The sequence below is a fragment of the Somniosus microcephalus genome, chromosome 1 (genome assembly GCF_052327205.1).
Source record: "Somniosus microcephalus isolate GS21.2 chromosome 1, FLI_Smic_1.0, whole genome shotgun sequence".
Taxonomy (NCBI): domain Eukaryota; kingdom Metazoa; phylum Chordata; class Chondrichthyes; order Squaliformes; family Somniosidae; genus Somniosus; species Somniosus microcephalus.
Window position 1 is genome coordinate 136,842,317 of NC_140987.1, and position 27,681 is coordinate 136,869,997.

A 27,681-nucleotide genomic window follows, 5' to 3' on the forward strand; every position below is an offset into this window, starting at 1 on the left:
CCCACAAATGTTAGTAGTGCATGCACAAAGAATTACAAACTGACATTTGAAAAAACATGTTGCAGAGCCATTCAGCCAACAGATCTTGGATAGTTATTTTTATCACAGAATCACAGAATGGACGAGGTCACAATTTGACACTAGAAATAAGTGAAATTACACATATGATGAAGCCTAATGCAAATTGGAAGGTATTTAATATTTTAATAGCGTATAACCAGAGTGGAGCTGGGAACATGGAGTCAACTTGTCACTCACATGTACAGCTGGTTCCTTCTGCACCCCACCCATGGAACTGAGCTATGCTTACTCCAAGAAGAGAGGAAGGGGAAACCAAAGCGCTAACACTATGAAATTTACCCGTCTTTATGTACAATTTTTTAACTTTTATTTTGCTGGGAAAATGTCAAAAGTAGTGTCTGACTGGGAAACGTCTACATTTAGTGAATAAAAAGACCGAGTAAAATTTAAAAAAAAATAAGATTAAAAAAATGCAGATTCGGTTCAGTTGAAGATTATAGTGAAGGCTCAGAGGCACACTGACACCTTGAAGGAAAACTTCAAATCCCTCTCAAGAGAGTTTTTGGATTAAGTTCCCGTTGGGAAAAAGGTCTGAAGTCAGACTGATAACTTAATACAAACATGTACTAAAAAAGGTACCTTACCTGGTTTGGCTGGTTTAGGCGGCGGTTTCGACATTGCTGCTCAAGCTAGTTTGTAAATTTTTTAAATAACGATTATAAATTTGATCCTGACACAGCGTATCCTGAGAGTTTGCACCGGATTGAGGAAGTACTCTCGAGCTGTGACCCACAGCCCGCGGGGAGGAACCAGGAAGAACGGCACGAGACACCCCGCCCATCACGCTGAGCGCAGGTTGACGTCACGCGGCGCGGGCACCCGCCCCTCAGGTTCAGCGACCAGACGTCACGCGGCGCTGGCCCCGCCCCCTTGGCGTGGCACAATGACGTCATGAAGCGCCGGCCCCGCCCTCTTAGCCTGTTGCAGTGGGACCGAGGTGATTCAGGTAGAGTGTCGGGCCTCGGATTCAAGGCTCAAACTGTCGCTGTTTGACCGCGGGGCTCGAGGCCATCCTTCCCGGGCTGCACAGCCGCGCCAGCAGAGGAGGCGGAGATGACTCCTTTTCCTGTCCCCCACCCCAGTCCAACACAAACGGAGCTCCGCTCCGACCAACTGCAGTGACCCGGTGGCTCTCCGGCCAAAGAAATCACTGTAATACAGAGAAATGATATTGGGTCAATAGATCAGGATAATGAAACAGTTTGGGTGGAGGTAAGGAATAATAAGGGGAAAAAAACACTAGTGGGCGTAGTCTATAGGCCTCCGAACAGTGGCAACTCTGTTGGACGGAGTATCAATCAGGAAATAGTTGAGGCTTGTAATAAGGGAACATCTATAATTATGGGGGATTTTAACTATCATATTAATTGGACAAATCAAATTGGGCAGGGCTGCCTTGAGGATGAGTTCATTGGGTGTATTAGGGATGGGTTTCTTGAGCAGTATGTAACTGAACCGACCAGGGGGCAAGCAACCTTAGATCTGGTCCTGTGTAACGAGACAGGATTAATTAAAAATGTCCTAGTAAAGGATCCCCTTGGAATGAGTGACCATAACATGGTTGAATTCCATATTCAATTAGAGGGTGAGAAGGTTGGATCTCAAACAAGCGTGCTAAGCTTGAATAAAGGAGACTGAAGGTATGAGAGCGGAATTGAGTAGAGTGGATTGGGAAAATAGATTAAAGGGTAAGACGATACATGATCAGTGGTGTACATTTGAGGAGTTATTTTACAACTTCCAAAAAATATATATTCCACTAAGAAAAGGGTGTAAAAGAAAAGACAGCCATCCGTGGCTAAGTAAAGAAATTAAGGATAGTATTCGACTAAAAACAAGGGCATATAAGGTAGCCAAATCTAGTGGGAGGATAGAGGATTGGGAAAACTTTAAAAGACAGCAAAAAATAACAAAAAGATTGATTAAGAAAGGGAAGATAGATTATGAAAGTAAATTAGCAAAAAATATAAAAACAGATAGTAAGAGTTTTTATAGTTATATAAAAAGAAAAAGGGTGGCCAAAGTAAATGTTGGTCCCTTAGAGGATGAGACCGGGAAATTAATGGTGGGAAATATGGAGATGGCAAAAACACTGAATATTTTATATCAGTCTTTACAGTAGAAGACACTAAGAATATCCCAACACTGGACAAACAGGGGGCTAAAGGGGGGGGGAGGAGCAAAACACGATCAAAATCACTAAGGAAGTGGTACTCGGTAAAATAATGGGACTCAAGGCGGATAAATCACCTGGACCTGATGCCTTACATCCTAGGGTCTTGAGGGAAGTGGCGGTAGGGATTGTGGATGCATTGGTAATAATTTTCCAAAACTCCCTGGACTCGGCAAAGGTCCCGGCAGACTGGAAAACTGCTAATGTAACACCCTTATTTAAAAAGGGCAGTAGACAGAAGGCTGGAAACTATAGACCAGTTAACCTAACATCTGTGGTAGGTAAAATTTTGGAGTCCATTATTAAGGAGACAGTAACAGGACATTTGGATAATCATAATTTAATAGGACAAAGTCAGCATGGTTTTATGAAGGGGAAGTCATGTTTGACAAATTTGCTGGAGTTCTTTGAGGAAGTAACATATAGGGTGGATAAAGGTGAACCAGTGGACGTAGTGTATTTAGACTTCCAAAAGGCATTTGACAAGGTGCCACACAAAAGATTATTGCTTAAGATAAAAAATCACGGGATTGGGGGTAATATTCTGGCATGGATAGAGGATTGGCTATCTAACAGAAGGCAGAGAGTTGGGATAAATGGTTCATTCTCAGACTGGCAATCAGTAACTAGTGGTGTTCCGCAGGGGTCAGTGCTGGGTCCCCAACTCTTTACAATCTATATTAACGATTTGGAGGAGGGGACCGAGTGTAACATATCAAAGTTTGCAGATGATACTAAGATGGGAGGGAAAGTAGTGAGTGAGGAGGATATAAAAAATCTGCAAGGGGACATAGACAGGCTAAGTAAGTGGGCAGAGATTTGGCAGATGGAATACAGTACTGGAAAGTGTGAGGTTATGCACTTTGGCAGGAAAAATCGTAGAGCAAATTATTATCTTAATGGCAAGAAACTGGAAAGTACTGAAGTACAAAGGGATCTGGGGGTCCTGGTGCACGAAACTCAAAAGGTTAGTATGCAGGTGCAGCAAGTGATTAAGAAGGCCAATGGAATGTTGGCTTTCATTGCTAGGGGGATAGAATATAAAAATAGGGAGGTATTGCTTCAGTTGTACAAGGTATTGGTGAGACCGCACCTGGAATACTGCGTACAGTTTTGGTGTCCATACTTAAGAAAGGACATACTTGCTCTCGAGTCAGTACAAAGAAGGTTCACTCAGTTAATCCCAGGGATGAGGGGATGGATGTATGAGGAGAGGTTGAGCAGATTGGGACTCTACTCATTGGAGTTCAGAAGAATGAGAGGCGATCTTATTGAAACATATAAGATTGTGAAGGGGTTGGATCGGGTGGATGCGGGGAGGATGTTCCCGATGATGGGTGAAACTAGAACTAGGGGGCATAGTCTTAGAATAAGGGGCTGCTCTTTCAAAACTGAGATGAGGAGGAACTACTTCACTCAGAGGGTGGTAGGTCCATGGAATATGCTGCCCCCAAAAGCTGTAGAAGCTGCATCATTACATAAATTTAAAACAGAAATAGACAGTTTCCTCGAAGTAAAGGGAATTAAGGGTTACGGGGAGCGGGCAAGAATTTGGACATGAGTCTAGGTTCGGATCGGTCATGGCCCTGTGGGTAGCGGAGCGGGCCCAGGGGCCGTGTAGCCTGATCCTGCTCCTATTTCGGGTGTCTAATTCTGTTAGATTCAGGAGATGGTTCTGTGATAGTGGATTGGCGGTTAGGATCAGATCAGCCATGATCTTACTGAATGGCGGAGCAGGCTCGAGGGGCCGATTGGCCTACTCCTGTTCCTATTTCTTATGTTCTTATGTTAAATCCAACTGGGTCACAGCCGCATCACGTGAAACATAGAAAAATCGGAGCAGGAGTAGGCCATTCGGTCCTACGAGCCTGCTCCGCCATTCAATATGACCATGGCTGATCCTCTATCTCAATACCATATTCCCGCTCTCTCCCCATACCCCTTGATGCCTTTTGTGTCTAGAAATCTATCTCCTTCTTAAATACATTCAGTGACTTGGCCTCCACAGCCTTCTGTGGTAGAGAATTGCACAGGTTCACCACCCTCGGAGTGAATAAATTTCTCCTCATATCAGTCCTAAATGTCCTACCCCTGTGACTGTGAGGGGGACCCGCTGTTGTAACGGCCAGGGTGAGACCAGCTCTGTGGGGTCAGGGTGTGAGGGGACCTGCTCTGTGGGGTCAGGGTGTGAGGGGGACCCGCTCTGTGGGGTCAGGGTGTGAGGGGGACCCGCTCTGTGGGGTCAGGGTGTGAGGGGACCCGCTCTGTGGGGTCAGGGTGTGAGGGGGACCCGCTCTGTGGGGTCAGGGTGTGAGGGGACCCGCTCTGTGGGGTCAGGGTGTGAGGGGACCCGCTCTGTGGGGTCAGGGTGTGAGGGGGACCCGCTCTGTGGGGTCAGGGTGTGAGGGGGACCCACTCTGTGGGGTCAGGGTGTGAGGGGGACCCGCTCTGTGGGGTCAGGCTGTGAGGGGGACCCGCTCTGTGGGGTCAGGGTGTGAGGAGGACTCGCTCTGTGGGGTCAGGGTGTGAGGGGACCCGCTCTGTGGGGTCTGGGTGTGAGAGGACCCGCTCTGTGCTGTCAGGGTGTGAGGGGACCCGCTCTGTGGGGTCAGCGTGTGGGGACCCGCTCTGTGGGGTCAGGGTGTGAGGGGACCCGCTCTGGGATTAGGGTGTGGGGGGATCTGCTCTGTGGGGTCAGGGTGTGAGGGGACCCACTCTGTGGGGTCAGGGTGTGAGGGGGACCCGCTCTGGGATTAGGGTGTGAGGGGACCCGCTCTGTGGGGTCAGGGTGTAAGAGGACTCGCTCTGTGGGGTCAGGGTGTGAGGGGACCCGCTCTGTGGGGTCAGGGTGTGAGGGGACCCGCTCTGGGATTAGGGTGTGAGGGGACCCGCTCTGGGATTAGGGTGTGAGGGGACCCGCTCTGTGGGGTCAGGGTGTAAGAGGACTCGCTCTGTGGGGTCAGGGTGTGAGGGGACCCGCTCTGTGGGGTCAGGGTGTGAGGGGACCCGCTCTGGGGTCAGGGTGTGAGGGGACCCGCTCTGGGATTAGGGTGTGAGGGGACCCGCTCTGTGGGGTCAGGGTGTAAGAGGACTCGCTCTGTGGGGTCAGGGTGTGAGGGGACCCGCTCTGTGGGGTCAGGGTGTGGGAGGACCTGCTCTGGGGTCAGGGTGTGGGGGGACCAGCTCTGTGGGGTCAGGGTGTGAGGGGACCCGCTCTGTGGGGTCAGGGTGTGAGGGGACCCACTCTGTGGGGTCAGGGTGTGAGGGGACCCGCTCTGTGGTGTCAGGGTGTGAGGGGACCCGCTCTGTGGTGTCAGGGTGTGAGGGGACCCGCTCTGTGGGGTCAGGGTGTAAGAGGACCCGCTCTGGGGTCAGGGTGTGATGGGACCCGGGCACCCCGCTCTGTGGGGTCAGGGTGTGAGGGGACCTGCTCTGTGGGGTCAGGGTGTGGGGGGACCAGCTCTGTGGGGTCAGGGTGTGAGGGGACCCGCTCTGTGGTGTCAGGGTGTGAGGGGACCCGCTCTGTGGTGTGAGGGGACCCGCTCTGTGGTGTCAGGGTGTGAGGGGACCCGCTCTGTGGGGTCAGGGTGTGAGGGGACCCGCTCTGTGGGGGTCAGGGTGTAAGAGGACCCGCTCTGTGGGGTCAGGGTGTGAGGGGACCCGCTCTGTGGTGTGAGGGGACCCGCTCTGTGGTGTCAGGGTGTGAGGGGACCCGCTCTGTGGGGTCAGGGTGTGAGGGGACCCGCTCTGTGGGGTCAGGGTGTGAGGGGACCCGCTCTGTGGGGTCAGGGTGTAAGAGGACCCGCTCTGTGGGGTCAGGGTGTGGGAGGACCTGCTCTGTGGGGTCAGGGTGTGAGGGGACCCGCTCTGTGGGGTCAGGGTGTGAGGGGACCCGCTCTGTGGGGTCAGGGTGTAAGAGGACCCGCTCTGTGGGGTCAGGGTGTGAGGGGACCCGCTCTGTGGGGTCAGGGTGTGAGGGGACCCACTCTGTGGGGTCAGGGTGTGATGGGACCCGGGCACCCCGCTCTGTGGGATTAGGGTGTGAGGGGACCCTTGCACCCAGCACGGTGGTGGAGACAAATTGAATTTAATAATGGAAAAATTGCATTAAATTATGGGAACATTTTATATAATGGTCAGTGTTTATGATTTAAAGGGAGTGGAAGTTAAATTCAAATGAAATAGTGTATTAAAATATAAAGAAAAATTTGCATTTATGTATGCTATTCACAACCTCAGGACATCCTGAAGTAACTTTGAAATGTTGTCACTCTTGTAATGTAGAGAAACGTGACAACCAATTTGTGCACAGCAAGGTTCCACAAGCAGCAATGAGATCATAACTGATTGTCAGTTTTAGTTCTGGAGCAAGGGCCAGCGTGCTCACTGTCTGGAGCAAGGGCCAGCGTGCTCACTGTCTGGAGCAAGGTCCAGCGTGCTCACTGTCTGGAGCAAGGTCCAGCATGCTCACTGTCTGGAGCAAGGGCCAGCGTGCTCACTGTCTGGAGCAAGGTCCAGCATGCTCACTGTCTGGAGCAAGGGCCAGCGTGCTCGCTGTCTGGAGCAAGGGCCAGCGTGCTCACTGTCTGGAGCAAGGGCCAGCGTGCTCACTGTCTGGAGCAAGGTCCAGCATGCTCACTGTCTGGAGCAAGGGCCAGCGTGCTCGCTGTCTGGAGCAAGGGCCAGCGTGCTCGCTGTCTGGAGCAAGGGCCAGCGTGCTCACTGTCTGGAGCAAGGGCCAGCGTGCTCACTGTCTGGAGCAAGGTCCAGCATGCTCACTGTCTGGAGCAAGGGCCAGCGTGCTCGCTGTCTGGAGCAAGGGCCAGCGTGCTCACTGTCTGGAGCAAGGGCCAGCGTGCTCACTGTCTGGAGCAAGGGCCAGCGTGCTCGCTGTCTGGAGCAAGGGCCAGCGTGCTCGCTGTCTGGAGCAAGGGCCAGCGTGCTCGCTGTCTGGAGCAAGGGCCAGCGTGCTCCCTGTCTGCTGCACGAGCAGAGAGACCTGGGGGTATGTGTGCATTAATGGGGAAAGAGGGAGTTGTTCCGTTGGGACGGGCTCCACTTAAACCGGGCTGGGACCAGTGTCCTGGCGAACTGAATAACTAGGGCAGTAGACAGGGCTTTAAACTATTGAAGGGGGGGTGGGAGGATTCAGGAAAGAGTAAATTTAAAAGCAGTGAGAGAAATGTCAAGAGTCTAGCGCAGAGTAGAGTTTTGGGTAAATATAACCAGAGTGGGTCAGGAAGGGACAGAGAGTAACAAAGGTAATAAGGCATCAGTGATGAAGGTGACATCGGGGAAAAATATAAATAAGTCAAAGCTGAAGGCACTATATCTGAATGCGCGAAGCATTCGCAACAAAATAGATGAATTAGTAGCGCAGATAGAAATTAACAGGTTTGATCTAATAGCCATAACAGAGATGTGGTTGCAAAGTGGCCAAGGTTGGGAACTAAATATTCCAGGATACTTAACTTTTAGAAGAGATTGGCAAAATGGAAAAGGAGGAGGGGTAGCCCTGATAATAAAGGATGGGATAAAGACAGTAGAGAGAAAGGATCTTAGCTCCGAAGATCAAGAAGTAGAATCAGTTTGGGTGGAGCTAAGAACCAGCAAGGGGCAGAAAAATTGCTCGGAGTTATTTATAGACCCTCAAGCAGTAGTTGTAATGTAGGGCAGAGTATAAATCAGGAAATTAGAGGCGCATGTAACAAGGTTAATACAGTAATCATGGGGGACTTTAATCTACAAATAGGCTGGGCAAACCAAATTTGCAGTAATAGTGTGGAGGATGAATTCATGGAATGTATACAAGATAGGTTTCTAGATGAGTATGTTGAGGAACCAACTAGGGAACAGGCTATTTTAGATCTAGTATTGTGCAATGAGAAAGGGTTAATTAATAACCTTATAGTAAAGGGGCCTTTCAGGAAGAGATAGTGGATACATTGGTTGTTATTTTCCAAAATCCCATAGATTCTAGAATGGTTTCTGCAGATTGCAAGGTAGCAAATGTAACCCCACTATTTAAGAAAGGAGGGAGAGAGAAAACGGGGAACTACAGACCAGTTAGCCTGACATCAGTAGTAGGGAAAATGCTAGAATCTGTTATTAAGGACGTGGTAACAGGGCACTTAGAAAATAATAATAGGATTGGGCAGAGTCAACACGGATTTATGAAAGGGAAATCGTGCTTTACAAATCGGAGTTTTTTGAGGTTGTAATTAGCAGAATAGATAAGGGGGAACTAATGGATGTGGTGTATTTGGATTTGCAGAAGGCATTCGATAAGGTGCCACACAAGAGGTTATTAAACAAAATTAGGGCTCATGCGATTGGGGGTAATATATTAGCATGGATTGAGGATTGGTTAACAGACAGAAAACAGAGAGTAGGAATAAATGGGTTATTTTTGGGTTGGCAGGCTTGTGGGGTACCACAAGGATCAGTGCTTGGGCCTCAGCTATTCACAATCTACATCAATGATTTGGATGAGGGGACCAAATGTAATATATACAAGTTTAATGATGATACAAAGCTGGGTGGGAATGTAAGTTGTGAGGAGGATGCAAGGAGGCTTCAAGGGGATATAGATAGGCTAAGTGAGTGGGTAAGAACATGGCAAATGGAATATAATGTGGAAAAATGTGAAGTTCTCCACTTTGGTAGGAAAAATAGAAAAGCAGAGTATTTTTTAAATGGTGATAGATTGGGAAATGTTGGTGTTCAGAGGGACCTGGGTGTCCTTGTACACCAATCACTAAAAGTTAACATGCAGGTACAGCAAGCAATTAGGAAAGCAAATGGTATGTTGGCCTTTATTACAAGGGGATTTGAGTATAAGAGTAAAGACGTCTTACTGCAATTATATAGGGCCCTGGTGAGACCACATCTGGAGTATTGTCTACAGTTTTGGTCTCCTTACCTAAGGCAGGATATACTTGCCATAGAGGGAGTGCAACGAAGATTCACCAGACTGATTCCTGGGCTGGGGGATTGTCCTATGAGGGGAGATTGAGTAGACTAGGCTTATATTCTCTAGCGTTTAGAAGAATGAGAAGTGATCTCATTGAAACATACAAAATTCTTGCAGGGTTTGACAGGGTAGATGCAGGGAGGATGTTTCCCCAGGCTGGGGAGTCTAGAACCAGGGGTCACAGTCTCAGAATACGGGGTCGGCCATTTAGGATTGAGATGAGGAGAAATTTCTTCACTCAGAGGGTGGTGAATCTTTGGAATTCTCTACCCGGAGGGCTGTGGAAGCTCAGTCGTTGAGTATATTTAAGACGGCGATCGATAGATTTTTGAATATTAAGGGAATCGGGGATATGGGGATAGTGCAGGAAAGTGGAGATGAGGTAGAAGATCAACCATGATCTTATTTAATGGCGGAGCAGGCTCGAAGGGCCGTATGGCCTACTCCTGCTCCTATTTCTTATGTTCTTGTGTTCTTATGTAAATTGTTGAAGGTGGCAGGGCAGGTAAAGAAAGCAATTAAAAAGGCTTACGGGATCCTGGGCTTTATAAATAGAGACATAGAGTACAAAAGTGTGGAAATTATTATTGTAGTGTATGTACCCGTCTACCTTTTAAGAGAATTATTGTATGTAACCGTCCACCTTTAAGAGAACTACTTTAGGTGTTGCACTACTTTGTTGGCTTCTGTATACTGTAATACCGACGGTGACCACACCGGTATATAAGTGCTGTGTCAGGAGTTATTGGGCAGATTCGCCCCGACCTTCGAATAGTAAAGTCCTGTTTTAAGTTACTCTTGGAGTCTGTGTATTAATTAACTAAACAACCCACAGACTTTACAGTGGCGACGAGTCCGATCGTACCCTGCGGCAAATACTTCCGAAGCAGTTAACAAGCGTCAAGAAGAGGCAACCGCCCTCGTCGTTCTGCTGGAAAAAAAAACTCGAGGCTGCAGAACTAGAAAGGAGGAAGAATTTAGAGACAAAGACTTCCATCAGCAACAGGCACTGACTGTCCCTTCTGCCACGGTGAGGAGTGAGCCGATCAGCACGAGAAGCAAGGTGGCCACGGTGACTGTGAGTAAGGGAAAGTAAAAAGAATAACCGGAGGATAAGGGCGGTGCACTCGACCACGGTCGAGGGGGAAAGGAGCCGGACAGAAGTCGGGCCCAGAGGCGCTGAGACTGGGGCAGCGTGGAGCAAGGAAGCCGCGGTACAGACAGGCTGGGGGACGCAACGGCGTCGTGAAACAGCTAGACCGCGACCGGCGAAAAAGGCCGGGCAGCGACCGAAGCCACGAAGCGCTGCGACCGGGAACGTAGGCGCGGGAAGAGATAAACTCAGCCGCAGCCGGGGAGGGAAGCACCGGACTGCGAGAGGGCTGGGAGGCGCGATTGGGAGCCGAGCGAGCAGGAGAGGCAGAGCCGACCAAGGGAGACTGAGCGAGAGCCAGTCCAGCGGCTGAAACTGTTCTCCGTCAACGGGGTGTACCCAGCGCCGGTAGAGCCGAGCGAGCGGGAGAGAGACAGAGCCCGAGCAAGGGGAACTGAGCGAGAGCCAGCCCAGCGGCTGAAACTGTTTGCCGTCAACGGAGTGTACCCAGCGCCGGTTGCCCTGCCGAGAAAAGGGAAAGCACTGAAGCCGACGCGCAGGCTGTGAACCTGAAAGCCAGCGGCCGTCGCCCGTGGGGAAAGTGTACCCCTCCCGCCAGGGATAAGCGCGGGAAACCGCCATCTTGGAAAAAAAAAAAGAAAATTTAAAGAAATAATTCGTGGTGTTATCAGGAAGAGAGGAAGATGCCCAAGCGTGGTAACATCAACGATTTTAATTCCGAGGTAGAAGACTGGGCCACGTATGTGGAACGCATTGAGATCTATTGTGAGGCCAATAAAATAGAAGAAGATGACAAAGCTATAACCTTGCTAAACTCGATGGGCGCGAAGACATACGAGCTCTTGAAGCATCTACTAGCACCAGCTAAACCGGCGGATCAGACTTTCGATGATATTGTGACTGTTTTGAAGGATCACTTGAACCCCACACCGTTGATGTTGGCGGAACGATTCAAATTCTATGCGAGAATGCAAAGGAAAGACGAAAGCAACGCAGAATACTTGGTCGAACGCGTAGACTAGCGAAACACTGCCAGTTTGGAGGGAATCTGACAGAGGCGTTGCGAGACAAATTCGTGTGCGGAATGTCGAAGGAAGAAACACAAAAACGACTGCTCGAAGAGAACGATCTTACACTTGAGAAGGCTGTCCTTATTGCTGCATCGAACGAAGCCGCAGCGAAAGGAACGGCGGAAATGCAGCTAAAGGCAGCGGCACTCAGGGTGCAGCAAATTACTTCGGGTACAACGAAATGCTATCGTTGTGGGAAGACAACACACGACCAGAACCAATGCTGGTTTAAAAACCAGGAATGTTGGAAATGTGGCAAGCTCGGTCACATAGCTAAGGTATGCCGGTCAGGAAAGAAGACCAACAATAATGAGTCACCACAAAAGAGGTACAGAAAGGTACATGAGGTGACTAGGAAGAGTCCGGAAGAACAGAATTCGGACTCACACTCCAACTGCAAGGAACTGGATAGTCTGAGAATTCACAATGTGAGTAATGAAGCTGACCGACAAGCTATCTGGATCACACTACAGATTGCAAAAGTCCAAGTGAAAATGGAAGTGGACACCGGATCGGCGTTGACGGTCATGAATAAGCATGATTATAAATAGTTATTCAAGCATATTCCCCTACGGGATACGGAACTAGTATTGAAGACATACACGGGGCACAAAGTATACCCCATCGGAAAGATAGAAGTCAAGGTGAGATACAAGGACAAAGAGCACCAAAGGATGGATCTGTATGTGTTGCCTGAGGGAGGTCCACCACTTCTGGGACGGGAGTGGATCAGGAAAATAAAGATAGACTGGCATTCACTAAACACCATGACGGTAGATTCCGGAAAGGAAGATGTCAAACCTGAACGGTTGTCCAGAATATTAGACGAAGCTAAAGAGGTATTCCAGCAAGGACTGGGAACACTGCGAGGAATTAAAGCAAAGGTTAAGATTGCAGAACATGCAAGCCCAAAATTTTTCAAAGCCAGATCGGTACCTTACGCGATACAACCTGCTGTGGAGGCAGAACTGGAAGAACTTGAACGATCAGGGGTACTGTCAAAAGTGGACTGGAGTGAGTGGGCCACGCCCATTGTTCCCGTCATGAAGTCTTCACCAAGTAACAAGCCAGGGGGACCGGGGAAGGTCCGCATCTGTGGAGACTTCAAGATCACAGTGAATCCGGTGCTTCACACGGTACAATACCCGCTTCCGCGGATTGAAGATATCTTTGCTTTGTTGGCTGGAGGGAAACACTTCACCAAGATAGACCTGGCACAGGCATACTTACAAATGGAAGTCGAGGAAGAGTCACGTCAGTACCTCACCATCAACACATACAGAGGCTTGTATCGTTATAATAGACTGGTTTTTGGGGTAGCTTCGGCTCCAGCAATTTGGCAGAGGGCCATGGAGCAGGTATTACAAGGAATTCCAAGCACGCAGTGTTACTTAGACGATATCCTGATTACGGGAGAGGACGAGGAAGAACACCTCACAAATTTGAAACTGGTGCTCACTAGGTTGAAGGAATATGGCCTTCGAGTTAATCGCAAGAAATGTGAGTTCTTCCAAAAACGGATCTCTTACTGCGGTCATGTCATTGACCGAGAGGGGCTGCACAAGTCACCTGACAAGATAGAAGCTGTCGTGAAGGCCCCCGCTCCGGAAAACGTATCACAGTTAAGATCATTCTTGGGGTTGATTAATTATTATCACAAGTTTCTGCCGAATCTATCCACGGTGCTGCATCCGCTGAATGCTCTGTTGCGGAAAGAAGTACCATGGAAGTGGAGTGAGGAATGTAAAAAGGCCTTTCGCAGAAGCAAGGCGTTGATTACCTCTGAAGAAGTGTTGGCTCATTTCAACCCAACGTTACCTCTTCGTCTAGCTTGTGATGCTTCCCCCTATGGAATTGGAGCAGTACTTTCACACAAGTTACCAAATGGCTCGGAAAGGCCAGTGGCATTCGCGTCCCGATCATTGACCTCCGCGGAGCGAAATTATGCTCAAATAGATAGGGAGGCCCTCAGCCTTGTGTGGGGCGTAAAGAAATTCAATCATTACCTGCAGGGCAAGAAGTTCACATTACTGACAGACCACCAGCCGTTGGTGTCCATATTCAACCCTAACAAGGTCGTTTCCACCATGACAGCGCAAAGGTTACAGAGGTGGTCCGTGTTACTTGGGGCACACCAATATGACATCGAATACAAAAGGTCCAAACAGCATGGAAATGCTGATGGGTTATCGCGCTTGCCATTGCTGATAGTAGAAGAAGCGACTACAGTGGACCCGGGAGAGCTGTTCCACTCATCCATAGTGGAATGTCTACCAGTAACAAATTCGATGATCGAAAATGAAACCAGAAATGACCCGACTCTCTCACGAGTCTATGATTTAACGGTGGGGGGATGGCCAGCACAGGGCGAACCAACGCTGCCAGCATTTTCGCAGAGAAAAGAACAGCTGTCAGTGTGTCGAGGAACCCTGATGTGTGGATCTAGAGTGGTGATTCCACCCAAACTTCAACAGAAGGTGTTAAAGGAGCTGCACGAGGGACATCTGGGTGGAGTGAAAATGAAGAACCTAGCAAGAGCGTTCGTGTGGTGGCCAGGCATTGATGGGGACATCGAAGAAATCACTAAGAGCTGTCTAGGATGCCAGAAGGTCCAAAACGCGCCACCACAGGCTCCTCTGCATCCATGGGAGTGGCCCTCATCTCCTTGGCAAAGGGTACACATCGACTTTGCTGGTCCATTTATGGACTCAATGTTTCTAATAGCGGTGGATGCACACTCCAAGTGGCCGGAGGTAATAAAGATGTCCACCACCACCACGGAAAAAACCATCACAGTGTTAAGGACCATGTTTGCTAGGAATGGGCTGCCGGAACAGATCTGTTCTGATAATGGACCGCAATTTGTGTCCAAAGAATTCAAGAAATTCTTAAAGAGCAATGGGGTTAAGCACTACACGTCAGCCCCATACCATCCCGCCTCCAATGGATTGGCTGAAAGGTTTGTCCAGACCTTCAAGAAGGCCATAAAGGCCATGGGTAATGAAGCCATTAACTTACAACATAAGGTGGATAGCTTCTTGTTGGCGTACAGGAATGCAACACATGCGGTCACAAATCAAACTCCCGCCATGATGTTTTTTAATAGACGACTAAGATGCCGGCTGGATTTGCTTAAGCCAAACGTCAGAAGGGACGTAGAGAACCGGCAATTCCAGGGCATGAATGAAAGGCCAACTAGATCTTTTCAGATAGGTCAACAAGTTTTGGCCCGGGACTACCGTACCGAGAAATGGCAGCCTGGAACTATTGGAAAAAGGCTAGGGCCGTTGATGTATACGGTGGACATTGGGGACAGTATAATAAGGCGCCATGTTGACCAGATCATAGGGTCAGCCACAAATGGCCAACCTACTCCACCACCTTACACGGTTAATGTTGAGACAGAGATACCTAGAACACCTACCTCCGATCTGGTAATACTGGAATCAGATGGACCTGACACTGTCCTTCAAGCCTAATCGACCTTGCCAGAAGCACCTGCTACGCCGCCGGGAGTTACGACACCACCGAGGCGTTATCCGGACAGAGTCCGGAAACCTCCAGAGAGACTGAATCTGTGAATTGTCTTGCATCAAGTTGTAAATATGTTATAATGTATGTTTAATGGGGAATCAGTATGTTGTAAGCTAAAAAGGGAGGATTGTAGTGTATGTACCCGTCTACCTTTAAGAGAATTATTGTATGTAACCGTCCACCTTTAAGAGAACTACTTTAGGTGTTGCACCACTATGTTGGCTTCTGTATACTGTAATACCGACGGTGACCACACCGGTATATAAGTGCTGTGTCAGGAGTTATTGGGCAGATTCGCCCCGACCTTCGAATAGTAAAGTCCTGTTTTAAGTTACTCTTGGAGTCTGTGTATTAATTAACTAAACAACCCACAGACTTTACAATTATGAATCTATATAAAACACTGGTTTGGCCCCAACTGGAGTACTGTGTCCAATTCTAGGCACCACACTTTAGGAAGGATGTGAAGGCTTTAGAGAAGGTGCAGAAAAGATTTACGAGAATGATTCCTGGAATGAGGGACTTCAGTTACATTGATAGACTGGAGAACCTGGGGTTGTTCTCCTTGGAGCAGAGAAGATTGAGAGGAGATTTGATAGCGGTGTTCAAAATCATGAGGGGCCTGGACAGGGCAGATAGAGAGAAACTGTTCCCATTGGCAGAAGGGTCGAGAACCAGAGGACACAGATTTAAGATGATTGGGAAAAGAACAAAGGCGATGTAAGAAAAAACTTTTTTACACAGCGAGTGGTTAGGATCTGGAATGCACTGCCTCAAAGCGTGGTGGAGGCAGACTCAATTTTATCTTTCAAAAGGGAGTTGGATAAGTATCTGAAGGAATAAAAATTGCGTAGGGCCAGAGAGTGGGTCCAGCAGAGAGTCTGCACAGGCTCGACGAACCGAGTGGCTTCCTTCTGCGCTGTAACCATTCTATGATTCTATGAATATTGGCCAGGACACTGGGAATACTCCCCTTCCCATCTTTGAATGGTGCCATGGGATCTTTTACGTCCACCTGAGAAGGCAGGTGGGACGTCGGTTTACCATCTCATCCGGAAGATGGAAGCTCCAACAGTGCAGCACTCCCTCAGTACTGCATTGGCATGTCAGACTAGATTATGTGCTCAAGACTCTCTAGTTCTGTAATATATGTATAATATGTATATATTTATATAACATGCATTTGATTTCTTTTATATGGCGTATATAGATATGTATAATAAAAATATTGATTGAATTTTATATTTGGTCTGGGTGTCAGTTTCTGTGCTGGTCAGAATGCAAGTTTGATGTCAGATATGCGATTGTCGGAAAGGGATAGTTTGGGAGTTTGGATTGAGAGATGGGAAGGTATGAAACACTGAGGCAGGAAAGAGGAGGAAACAATGGGGGGGCTGCAGGGAGATTGGTGGTGGTAAAATTTGAGTGGTGGGGTGGTGCAAGATTTGGAAAGATGAGAAAGAAGAGGAAAGTAAGGGATTTCAGAAAGTTTGACCGTGAGTGGTGACCATAGAGGAGTTTGATGGGGTGAGAACAAGGGAGATCGGACATTCATGATGAATCTTGTTGTAAGAGGCCCCTTGGGTCAGAGCGATCATAATATGATCGAATTCTTCATTAAGATGGAGAATGAAGTACTTGACTCGGAGACTAGGGTCCTCAATTTAAATAAAGGAAACTATGATGGTCTGAGGAGCGAGTTGGGTAGGATTGATTGGGGAATGGCACTCAAAAGGGTTGACGGTGGATAGGCAATGGCAAACATTCAAAGACCGAATGGATGAACTACAGAATTTGTTCATCCCAGTTTGGCATAAAAATAAAACAAAAAAGGTGACCCAACCGTGGCTAACAAGGGAAATTAGGGATAGCATAAGGTCCAAGGAGAGGGCATATAAATTGGCCAGAAAAAGCAATAATCCTGAGGATTGGGAGCAGTTTAGGATTCAACAAAGGGATTAATTAAGAAAGGGAAAATAGAATATGAGAGTAAGCTTGCAGAGAACATAAAAACTGACTGTAAAAGCTTTTATAGATATGTGAAGAGAAAAAGATTGGTGAAGTCAAGCGTAGGTCCCTTGCAGTCAGAATCGGGGGAATTTATAATGGGGAACAAAGAAATGGCAGACCAACTAAATACATATTTTGGTTCTGTCTTCACAAAGGAGGACACAAATAACCTCCCAGAGATGCCGGGGAACATAGGGTCTGATGAAAGGGTGGAACTGAAAGAAATCAGTATTTGTAGGGAAATGGTGTTAGGAAAATTGATGGGACTGAAGGCCGATAAATCCCCAGGGCCTGATAATCTACATCCCAGGGTACTTAAGGAAGTGGCCCTAGAAATAGTAGATGCATTGCTGGTCATCTTCCAGAACTCGATAGACTCTGGAACGGTACCCATGGATTGGCGGGTAGCTAATGTTACCCCACTATTCAAAAAAGGTGGTAGAGAAAAGGCGGGGAATTATAGACCGGTAAGCTTGACATCGGTAGTGGGGAAAATGCTAGAGTCCATTATAAAAGATGTAATAGCAGAGTACTTGGAAAGCAGTGACTGGATCGGACAAAGTCAACATGGATTTACAAAAGGTAAATCATGCTTGACTAATCTACTGGAATTTTTTGAGGATGTAACTGGTAAAATAGATAAGGGAGAACCAGTGGATGTGGTGTATTTGGACTTTCAGAAGGCTTTCGATAAGGTCCCGCATAAGAGATTAGCATGCAAAATTAAGGCACATGGGATTGGGGGCAAGGTATTGACTTGGATAGAGAACTGGTTGGCGGACAGAAAGCAAAGAGTTGGAATAAACGGGTTGTTTTCCGAGTGGCAGGCAGTGACTGGTGGGGTACCGCAAGGATCAGTCCTAGGACCCCAGCTGTTCACAATATATATTAATGATCTGGACGAGGGAATTGGATGTAATATCTCCAAATTTGCAGACGACACAAAGCTGGGGGGGAGGGTATGCTGTGAGGAGGATGTCATGAAACTCCAGCACGATTTGGACAGGTTGGGTGATTGGGCAGAAACATGGCAAATGCACTATAATAATGTGGATAAATGTGAGGTTATCCACTTTGGTGGCAAAAACAGGAAGGCAGATTATTATTTGAATGGTAATAGATTGGGAGAAGGGGAAGTGCAAAGAGACCTGGGTGTTCTTGTACACCAGTCGCTGAAGGTAAGCATGCAGGTGCAGCAGGCGGTTAAGAAGGCAAATGGTATGTTGGCCTTCGTAGCAAGAGGGTTCGAGTACAAGAACAAAGATGTCTTGCTGCAGTTGTACAGGGCCTTGGTGAGACCGCACCTTGAGTATTGTGTGCAGTTTTGGTCGCCTTACCTGAGGAAGGACGTTCTTGCCATGGAAGGAGTGCAGCGAAGATTCACCAGGCTGATACCTGGGATGGCAGGAATGACGTATGAGGAGAGATTGTGACGATTGGGCTTATACTCACTGGAGTTTAGAAGATTGAGAGGGGATCTCATCGAAACCTATAAAATTCTGTCAGGGCTGGACAGACTAGATGCAGGAAGGATGTTTCTGATGGCCGGGGAGTCCAGAACCAGGGGTCATAGTCTAAGGATAAGGGGTAAGCCATTTAGGACTGAAATGAGGAGGAATTTCTTCACCCAGAGAGTGGTGAACCTGTGGAATTCTCTGCCACAGAGGGTGGTGGAGGCCAGTTCATTAAGTATATTCAAGAAAGAGTTGGATATATTTCTTAAGGCTAAAGGGATCAAGGGATATGGGGAGAAGGCAGGGACCGGGTACTGAATTTGGATGATTAGCCATGATCTCATTGAATGGCGGAGCAGGCTCGAAGGGCCGAACGGACTACTCCTGCTCCTATCTTCTATGTATCTATGTAAAAGCAAAGATATGAAGGAAAGTTTCAAAAATATATATATATGAATTCTTGGGGTTTGGGACTATTGGGATTTTAGAATGTGCAAACTTAAAACACAGAAACAGGAGTTTAAACAAAATCACTGGAGTGGGAGCTGAAGTAGAAGAAACACAAAACACTGGGAGCAAGATTTTTTTTAAACACAGATCTGTACTTATAAACACAAAAATACTGGGAGTGGGGGGTAAAACAAATAATCACAGGGCTGAAAACGATCAGAGGAGAAGCAGGACTAAAATTGAAAGCAAAAACTGATAACGAGAAGATTAGATTGTGGACCTGTGGTGTCACCGGCTAGCAGCCCAAGGAGACTTTATCTCAAATAACATCCTCTGCGATTGAAACCCCTCCTCATCCTTCTTGACTTTTCTGCAGCCTTTGACCCAATCGACCACAACATCCTCCTCCAACGCCTCTACTCTGTTGTCCAGTTGAGGGGACTGCACTTGCTTGGTTGCACTCTTACCTATGCAATTGTAGCCAGAGAATCTGCAGCAATGGCTTTTCTTCCCACCCCTGTCCTGTTACCTCTGGAGTCACCCAAGGATCTATAGTTGGCCCCCCCCCCTTCCTCAGCCACATCTGCTGTTTCACCATTTGAAAACATGGGATCAAATTCCGCACATATGCTGACAACGCCCAGCGCGACCTCTCCACCTCCTTCATCGTCTCTCTGTTGTCGGAATGCTTGTCCAGAATCCAGCCCTGAATGAACTGCCATTTTCTCCAGTTAAACATTCGGATGACTAAAGCCATTGTCTTTGGTCATCACCACAAAATTCTGTATCCTTGCCACTGATTCCATTCCCCTCCCCAGCCACTGCCTCAGGTTGAACCAGACTGTCTGTCTAAGCCGCAGTCCGATGGAGTGCTAATTCTACCATCCTGAAGTAGTAGGGAACCTTTGCAAGTATGTGAAATACAGTGACAAGGGTTCTTTGTTATATCCTGGGCCCATTACATTTATCTAGGTATTAGGCAAAGTAAAAGCACGCCACAGGTCACAGAGCGAGGCTTTGCTAATGACGATGACCTGTGACAGAAACCGAAGAAAATATCTTAGAACAATTAAACTTGTATTTATCTAGCGCCTTTAACGTATGTTTTAACATCAGCGCTGGTTTGTCCAGCAGTTTTGATGGGACGGCAACAGCTCGGTCCTGTCGGTGCCGGATATCACGTTTCCTGCAGTTAGAAATTCTGAAACTGATGGCTTATAGCAAACATTGTAAACTTGAGGGGAGAAGAGATGCTCAGATTTGAGGTGGAAGTACAATAGAGTGTGCAACAACACATAAAGACTGCAAATTCAAGGCAGAGGAGAATGACCACATGAACTATCAGAAAAAGGCATATCGGCAGCAAATCTGGAAAGTGAGAGTACTGTTGATCTAGCCCTTAATTTGGGACAGAATACTTATACTAAATCCAGTCTAATACCAATTTTTTAAAGAAGGATAACAAAAATTGTTTGGGATCTATGATTAGGGGAGGCTGGGTATTGCCAATAGAACAGGACTGGAAGGGTTCACCTTAAAGAAAGAAAGACTTGCATTTATATACAGGAAACTTTGTGTTATCCGGAGGCTAAATGTCCAGCAAGCTCGAGCCACCGGCAAAAATCAGGAGCTGTTTTGTCAGGTTTTTTTTCTTCTCGTGGCTTTTTTTTCAACAGTCAGGCTCTGCAAAGTCTCTCTGAAGCTGTTGCTAAGCGACAGAGACGCTTCCAAGGTACGGCCGACTGTTTAGAAGCTGTTGCTAAGCAACAGTGTTGCCAGATACGTAGCTGAAAGCTCCGTATGCTTCAACATTAACGCTGGTTTGTCCGGCAGTTTTGAGGGAACGGCAACAGCTCGGTCCCGTCGGTGCCGGATAGCACAAAGTTTCCTGTAGCGCCTTTCACAGCCTCAGGACGTCCCAAAGTGCTTTACAGCCAATGAAGTACTTTTGAAGTTAGTCATTGTTGTAATGTAGGAAGCGCGGCAGCCAATTTGCACACAGCAAGCTCCCACAAACAGCAATGTGATAATGACCAGATAATTTTTTTTGTGATGTTGCTTGAGGGATAAATATTGGCCGGGACACTGGGGATAACTCCCCTACTCTTCTTCAAAATAGTGCCCTGGATCTTTTACATCCACCTGAGAGAGCAGACGGGGCCTCAGTTTAACGTCTCATCTGAAAGACGACACCTCTGATGGTGCAGCACTCGGGTTGCAAAATTCCGGGAATTTTTAAAAGAGGAATCTTTCCATGGGAATTTGGGGAATTTATGGGAATTTTGAGTTGTTTTGCACACTGATGGTTTTTGTCTCTGACCCTTATAATGGCTCAGAAATTCAGGTCGGAAGCTTCCCGCGGGTGCAAGCCTCCAACCTGCACTGACCTAGCGCGCTGGCCATTGTGCTGTGGGCCCGCGTGGGATTCCGATCCTGGGCCTGCTCCAACTACCGGCGCGCAGTGCTTGCGTATCCCAGGGGTGCAGTTAGTTCGAAGCGTCCCCTGGGATCATGTGGGCCATGGAGAGCCAATCGTAGCAGGGAATCTGTATTCATAGATTTGACAGGAAGACCTGTCAAATTTATGAATACAGTTCAGCCCCAAAACATCACTAAAACTTCAAATAATTTTTTTTAAAACATCACATTTTTAAAATAACTATAAATTACATAAAATAACTTTTAAACAATAATTTAAATTTTTGAAAAAATTAATTACACTTTCTAACGGGGCTAAAAATAAACTTACCTTTCTTTAAAGTATTTAAAAATAATAAACCAATAAAAAAAAGTTTTAATTTTACTTAATTCACCACTTACCTTGTTAAAAGCAGGCCTTGTGCCTGCTTTTTGCAAGTGTAGCTCCTGGAGACTTACCCTCCCAGAGAAACCTGCAAAAAAACACAAGTTTGAGGCGAACGCGTTCGACCTGTGAACTCCTTCCTTTAAGGGAACGGAAGTTCCGGTTTCCCGTACATGCGCAGTGCATGCACAAAACCGACACTTTCGTTGGGCCTACGGGTGAGTACCCAGCGCGTACTCACCCGTGGGGACCTGAAGTTCTGGGCCATTATCTTTGTCATCAAAATAGACATACTGTTCCATACAAATAAAAACAGGCTTTCAAAACTTTATTTAGGTTATAATTTTGAACTTTATTGAACCCCCACAAAAAAGACCCATCTAAAATAAAATAAAAAGAGCGTCAGCTTATTTAGCCTGTAATTTGTCCTTATTTTGTCCCTATGAGTCTTCTACTCATGAGTCTTCTGAGTCTTCTACTCCTCATTGCTCCTCCTGATTCTCTGACTTTGGCTCTGACGTGTCCATTTCCTCCTCTGTGTCACTGTCTAGCTGTGTGGTGGACACTTCTGTATCTGGCTCAATAAGTTGTAGGTTCGCCCGGATAGCCACCAGTTTCTCCACTCTCTTGTTAGTCAGCCTGTTGCGCATCTTTGTATGCGTATTCCCAAAAAGTGACCAGTTTCGTTCAGAGGCCGCTGATGAAGGTGGGATTTGGAGTATCACCGATGCAATGGGTGACAGGGCCTCAGATGCACAAAGTCCCTTCCACCAGGTATGTGCACTGATATGCTTGCATGATTCCCATATCCCATTCCAAAGACCTTGCTTGGTAGAGAACTTTGCCAGACTTCCCAAAACTTTGCCCACGTCCAAATTGAGGTGGCGTGAGAGGGTAGAAATCACACTGTAAGCGCTGTTGATCTGTTCTCCAGAAAGTATTGGGTCTCCCAACATGCTTTGGGTCCAGCATGTATGCTGCAGCATGAATCGGCTTGACCCAAAATTCTTGACACGTCTGTATGAATTGAACAATTGCCTTCTCCTCTGCTTTGAGCAGCAGGGATGTGGGTAGGGCAATGCTGATTTGTTCTTTTAAATCAGCAAAAAGCCTGAGAACATCTGACAAGACAGTATCATCTCCTTCAATCTGAGCAATTGCAGATGCTACTGGTGAGAGTATTTTAAGGCTGCTAACCACTCTCTCCCAAAACACATCATCCAGCAGTATTTTCTTGATGGTGGTTTCCATATCCCCAGACTGGGATATTGCCATTTCTTGCAGCGACTCCTTACCCTCCAGAAGGCTGTTGTACATTATGACAATCCCACCCCATCTATTCGCAGCATTGTCAGTAACTACTGCAAAGACCTTTTGTGATCCAAGATCGGTGATGACCGCTTTCAGCTCATCAGCAATGTATGTGCCTGTGTGTCTGTTCTCCTTCGTGTCTGTGCGCTTGAAGAACACTGAGAGAGGAGTGGAGACGATGTAGTTTATGATGCCCACCCCTCGTACATTTGACCACCCATCTGACATAACTGCAACACAGTCTGCCATCTCTATTGTTTCTTTGAGCTTTCCTTGGACTCTGTTATACTCAGCCTCCAGCAAATAAGTAGACAAAGCATGTCTGGTGGGAGGACAGTATGCAGGGCGAATGACATTGAAAAATCTCTTCCAGTACACATTGGCTGTGAGCATGAGGGGTGAGCCTGTCTTATATACAGCTCGAGCAAGGCACTCATCTGCATTCTTCTGGCTATGGTTATCCATTGTATCAAAGAACCTTCCAAGTGGGCCAGGAGTTGCTGATGATAAGGAGCCTGATGCTGAATGAGAACCATCATCTTCTTGAATGGAAGCAGAGGAACTCTGGGCTGACTGCTGTGAGCTTTGAGTGAAGTTGTTGCATTTGGATAAATGCTGCTGCATCTTTGTGGCATTCTTTACATATGGCTTTCTACAGTGCACATGTACACAGCCTTTCCATCTTTAATGCCTGGGGTAAAATGCTTTCACACATCCAACGGTAAACGTGGCATTGTTCTATACAGAGAAATAAAGGGCATTCGTCTGTGTGTCGAACTGCGGTCAATCAGCACGATTGCAACAGGGTGAGTAAATTTTTCCTGATGCTCCATGTGATGGAAGCATGACCTGTGCACGCACGACGCTACATCACCAATAGAGGGAGCTAATCGCTCATCCCTCATCCAACCAATCAGGACGCATTTGTTCACAGTCACACACAAAACTTGTAATTATTAAAACAAGCCAAGTAAGAAGATAAACATATATTGATTAAGAAATTCCTTAATAATTAAGATTCCATCTCTGTTAGTAATTTTAAGAGAGGACCTGTGGAAAAAAATGAAAGAAATACAAAAAAAAACAATTATGCTAGCATGTGCTTTATTTGGGCAAAATTCCCAAGCTAAACTTCCCGTGGAAAATTTCCAGAAATTTACCGGAAACTTTCCACCCCTTCGCAACCCTATGCAGCACTCCCTCAGTATTGCACTGGAGTGTCAGCCTGGATTTTTTGTACTCTACCAACTGAGCCACGGCTGACACACAACCTTGTCTCATCTCATATGAAGGATGGCTCCTCTCCCAATACGGTACCCCGCCAATGCTCCATTGAAGTGTTAGCTTAGATTATGTGCTTAAATTCTGTGTGGGGGCGTGAATCTGCAATCTTTTGACTCAAAGATAAGAATGCTACTAACTGAAACAAGTCCACACTCAGTGCTGGAAATAAGCTAATAAGGACATTTTAAAACATCACAAGAAAATTATTGAACTGATCTACACAGCTTCACCTCCCCAGTGTGCATTTGAAATTCCTCCAACATGTTTGATGTTGGAGGCTTGTGTCTTTTTGAGAAGTCTAGAACTTCAGTTATCAAGTCAGCTGTACGGAGAAACAGTTAAGAAGCAGACTTAACTTTGCAAATCTGCTGTTTCCCACGATTAATTTTAGCTGGAGGTGGTTTCATTGTTGGCAATCACTGCAGCAAAATAGCCTGTAGTGAGATAAGATCAACTGTTTGATATTTTAAAGGAGCTAGCTTGTTGTAGTAAATCTTTTATGAATATAAGCTGAGGTTCTGGAACAGCCAGGAACAACCTGCTTTGGAAAGCATGATTTTCCCTGTTTGGATAACAACACAACAACTTGCATTTTTATAGCACCTTTAACATTGTAAAACATCCCAAGGTGCTTCATAGGAGTGTTATCAAACAAAATTTGACACCGAGCCACATGAGATATTAGGAAAAGTGACCAAAAGCTTGGTCAAAGAAAGATTCTAAGAAGCATCTTAAACAGAGGAGAGAGCGGTAGAGAGGTTCAAGGAGGAAATTCCAGAGCCTCGGCGTAGGCAGCTGAAGGTATAGCTGTCAGTGGTGGAGCAATGAACATCGGGGATCTGCAAGAGGCCAGAATTGGAGAGCACAGATATCTCGGAGGGTTGTAGGGCTGGAGGAGGTTACAGAGATTGGGAAGGGCGAGGCCATGGAGGGATTTGGAAACAAGGATGAGAATTTGAAAATCAATGCATTGCTGGGCAAGGAGCCAATGTAGGTCAGCGAGCACAGGAGTGATTGGTGAATGGGGCGTGGTGTGAGTTAGGATACTGAGTTAGGATACGGACAGCAGAGTTTTGGATGAGCTCAAGTTTACGGAGTGTGGAAGGTGGGAGGCCGGTATAGGTTATAAATACATTGATCATAGAGCAGCTCCTCATCAAAAAAGCAAATAAATGAATAATCACAAATTGCAAGCTTTACTTTTAGAAACTAGACAACCTGTACTCAACAAAATCCACACAAGAATAGCCATAGTAAACCACTAGTAAGTTTGCACAAAATGATATATTGTTCTATGCAAGCAGGCAAATTATGGTTGAATCCTGATACAGGTGAGCTTACACAGCCAAGAGTGAACATCAGTAGTAATAATGATGCAAGATCCCATGCACATCTGTAATTCATCATCTCCTATCAATTACTTTGTTGTGGCATCTACTTTGGATCCTGAAAAATATCTGGCATTGTACTAGGGAGCATTGACATAGATCAGGAGTTCGTTAGAAGTGAAAAGAACAAAAAATATCTGATGCCAAAGGCATAAGATCAAAATAGACATCTGAAATGGGACGTACTGAAAATAATTTGAATGATCTGACACAAAAATATCAGCAAGACTGTGATTTAAGAGAACTATGGGATTATAAAGCAGTTTGCAAATACAGAATATCAGATAGAGTGAATTTCAGCTATCCTTGTGCTCCCAAGATGGTTTAAAGTTAGGCTACGCAGAAGTGGTTAAACCACAAGTCCACTTACAACTCCCAAAATGTCTTTAATTGATTGCTGACCTATTGTTTTGTATAACATATCAACGGTCCTTTTCTACCCTTGTTTAGGTCTGTGTTGGATTGTCAGCTTAAGGTGATAGCACACAATAAAAGTCTGTGAATAACAGTGGCATGGGAGGTCACAGGAACATGAAAATGTTGACATCAGATATCCCTAATTACAAAAAATAATTTGCAGGCTTTGATATACAAAAATGCAATACACAATGATATAATTTTCAGAAAACCTATAAGGAGGGTTTATATGCAGGAATCCGTTACAGCTGATCTTAAGAAAACAGAAGTGCAATGTCATTTGTTACCAGTGCCATCGCTCAGACTGGCACTACCCTTGTAATTTTATAGGTTTTGGGAAATTGTTGTACACTTGAAGGTGAGTTGTCAGTCCTCAGCACAAAAACACTTTTCCATGTTCTTTTGCACCAACAACTTCAAGGAGTCCGAGATCAGATATAAGATGGAACAGATACAGATTGAAGCTCCATCTACCCTGCACCAACAGAGTGCATTGACCCTACCTCACAAGTACTCGATAGACTCTGGAACAGTACCCATGGATTGGAGGGTAGCTAATGTTACCCCACTATTCAAAAAAGGTGGCAGAGAAAAAGCAGGGAATTATAGACCGGTAAGCCTGACATCGGTAGTGGGGAAAATGCTAGAGTCCATTATAAAAGATGTAATAGCAGAGCACTTGGAAAGCAGTGACAGGATCAGACAAAGTCAACATGGATTTACAAAAGGTAAATCATGCTTGACTAATCTACTGGAATTTTTTGAGGATGTAACTGGTAAAATAAATAAGGGAGAACCAGTGGATGTGGTGTATTTGGACTTTCAGAAGGCTTTCGATGAGGTCCCGCATAAGAGGTTAGCGTGCAAAATTAAGGCACATGGGATTGGGGGCAAGGTATTGACTTGGATAGAGAACTGGTTGGTGGACAGAAAGCAAAGCGTTGGAATAAACGGGTCGTTTTCCGAGTGGCAGGCAGTGACTAGTGGGGTACCGCAAGGATCGGTCCTAGGACCCCAGCTGTTCACAATATATATTAATGATCTGGATGAGGGAATTGGATGTAATATCTCCAAATTTGCAGACGACACAAAGCTGGGTGGGAGGGTATGCTGTGAGGAGGATGTCATGAAACTCCAGTACGATTTGGACAGGTTGAGTGATTGGGCAGAAACATGGCAAATTCACTATAATGTGGATAAATGTGAGGTTATCCACTTTGGTGGCAAAAACAGGAAGGCAGATTATTATTTGAATGGCAATAGATTGGGAGAAGGGGAAGTGCAAAGAGACCTGGGTGTTCTTGTGCACCAGTCGCTGAAGGTAAGCATGCAGGTGCAGCAGGCGGTTAAGAAGGCAAATGGTATGTTGGCCTTCATAGCAAGAGGGTTCGAGTACAAGAACAAGGATGTCTTGCTGCAGTTGTACAGGGCCTTGGTGAGACCGCACCTTGAGTATTGTGTGCAGTTTTGGTCACCTTACCTGAGGAAGGACGTTCTTGCCATGGAGGGAGTGCAGCGAAGATTCACCAGGCTGATACCTGGGATGGCAGGAATGACGTACGAGGAGAGATTGTGTCAATTGGGCTTATACTCACTGGAGTTTAGAAGATTGAGAGGGG

The 27,681-nt window shown here is 46.5% G+C and overlaps 3 protein-coding genes across 5 annotated transcripts in view; 1 reads left to right on the forward strand and 2 right to left on the reverse strand.

Moving 5' to 3' along the window:
- The window catches only part of LOC147124372 (uncharacterized), a 67,777-nt gene extending 66,900 nt beyond the window's left edge, over window positions 1–877 (reverse strand). The window contains exon 1 of the mRNA XM_085986191.1: window positions 666–877. Within this exon, the coding sequence (XP_085842317.1) occupies window positions 666–699 (34 nt within the window). The 5' untranslated portion in view covers window positions 700–877. The remainder of the gene's footprint in view (window positions 1–665) is intronic.
- pcsk5b (proprotein convertase subtilisin/kexin type 5b) overlaps window positions 1–27,681 on the reverse strand; it is a 679,955-nt gene that overhangs the window by 122,139 nt on the left and 530,135 nt on the right. The gene's annotated exons all lie outside the window — the stretch shown is intronic.
- LOC147124373 (nicotinamide riboside kinase 1-like) overlaps window positions 1,006–27,681 on the forward strand; it is a 56,978-nt gene continuing 30,302 nt past the window's right edge. The window contains exon 1 of the mRNA XM_085986179.1: window positions 1,006–1,027. The gene's annotated coding sequence lies outside the window, so the exon portion shown is untranslated. The remainder of the gene's footprint in view (window positions 1,028–27,681) is intronic.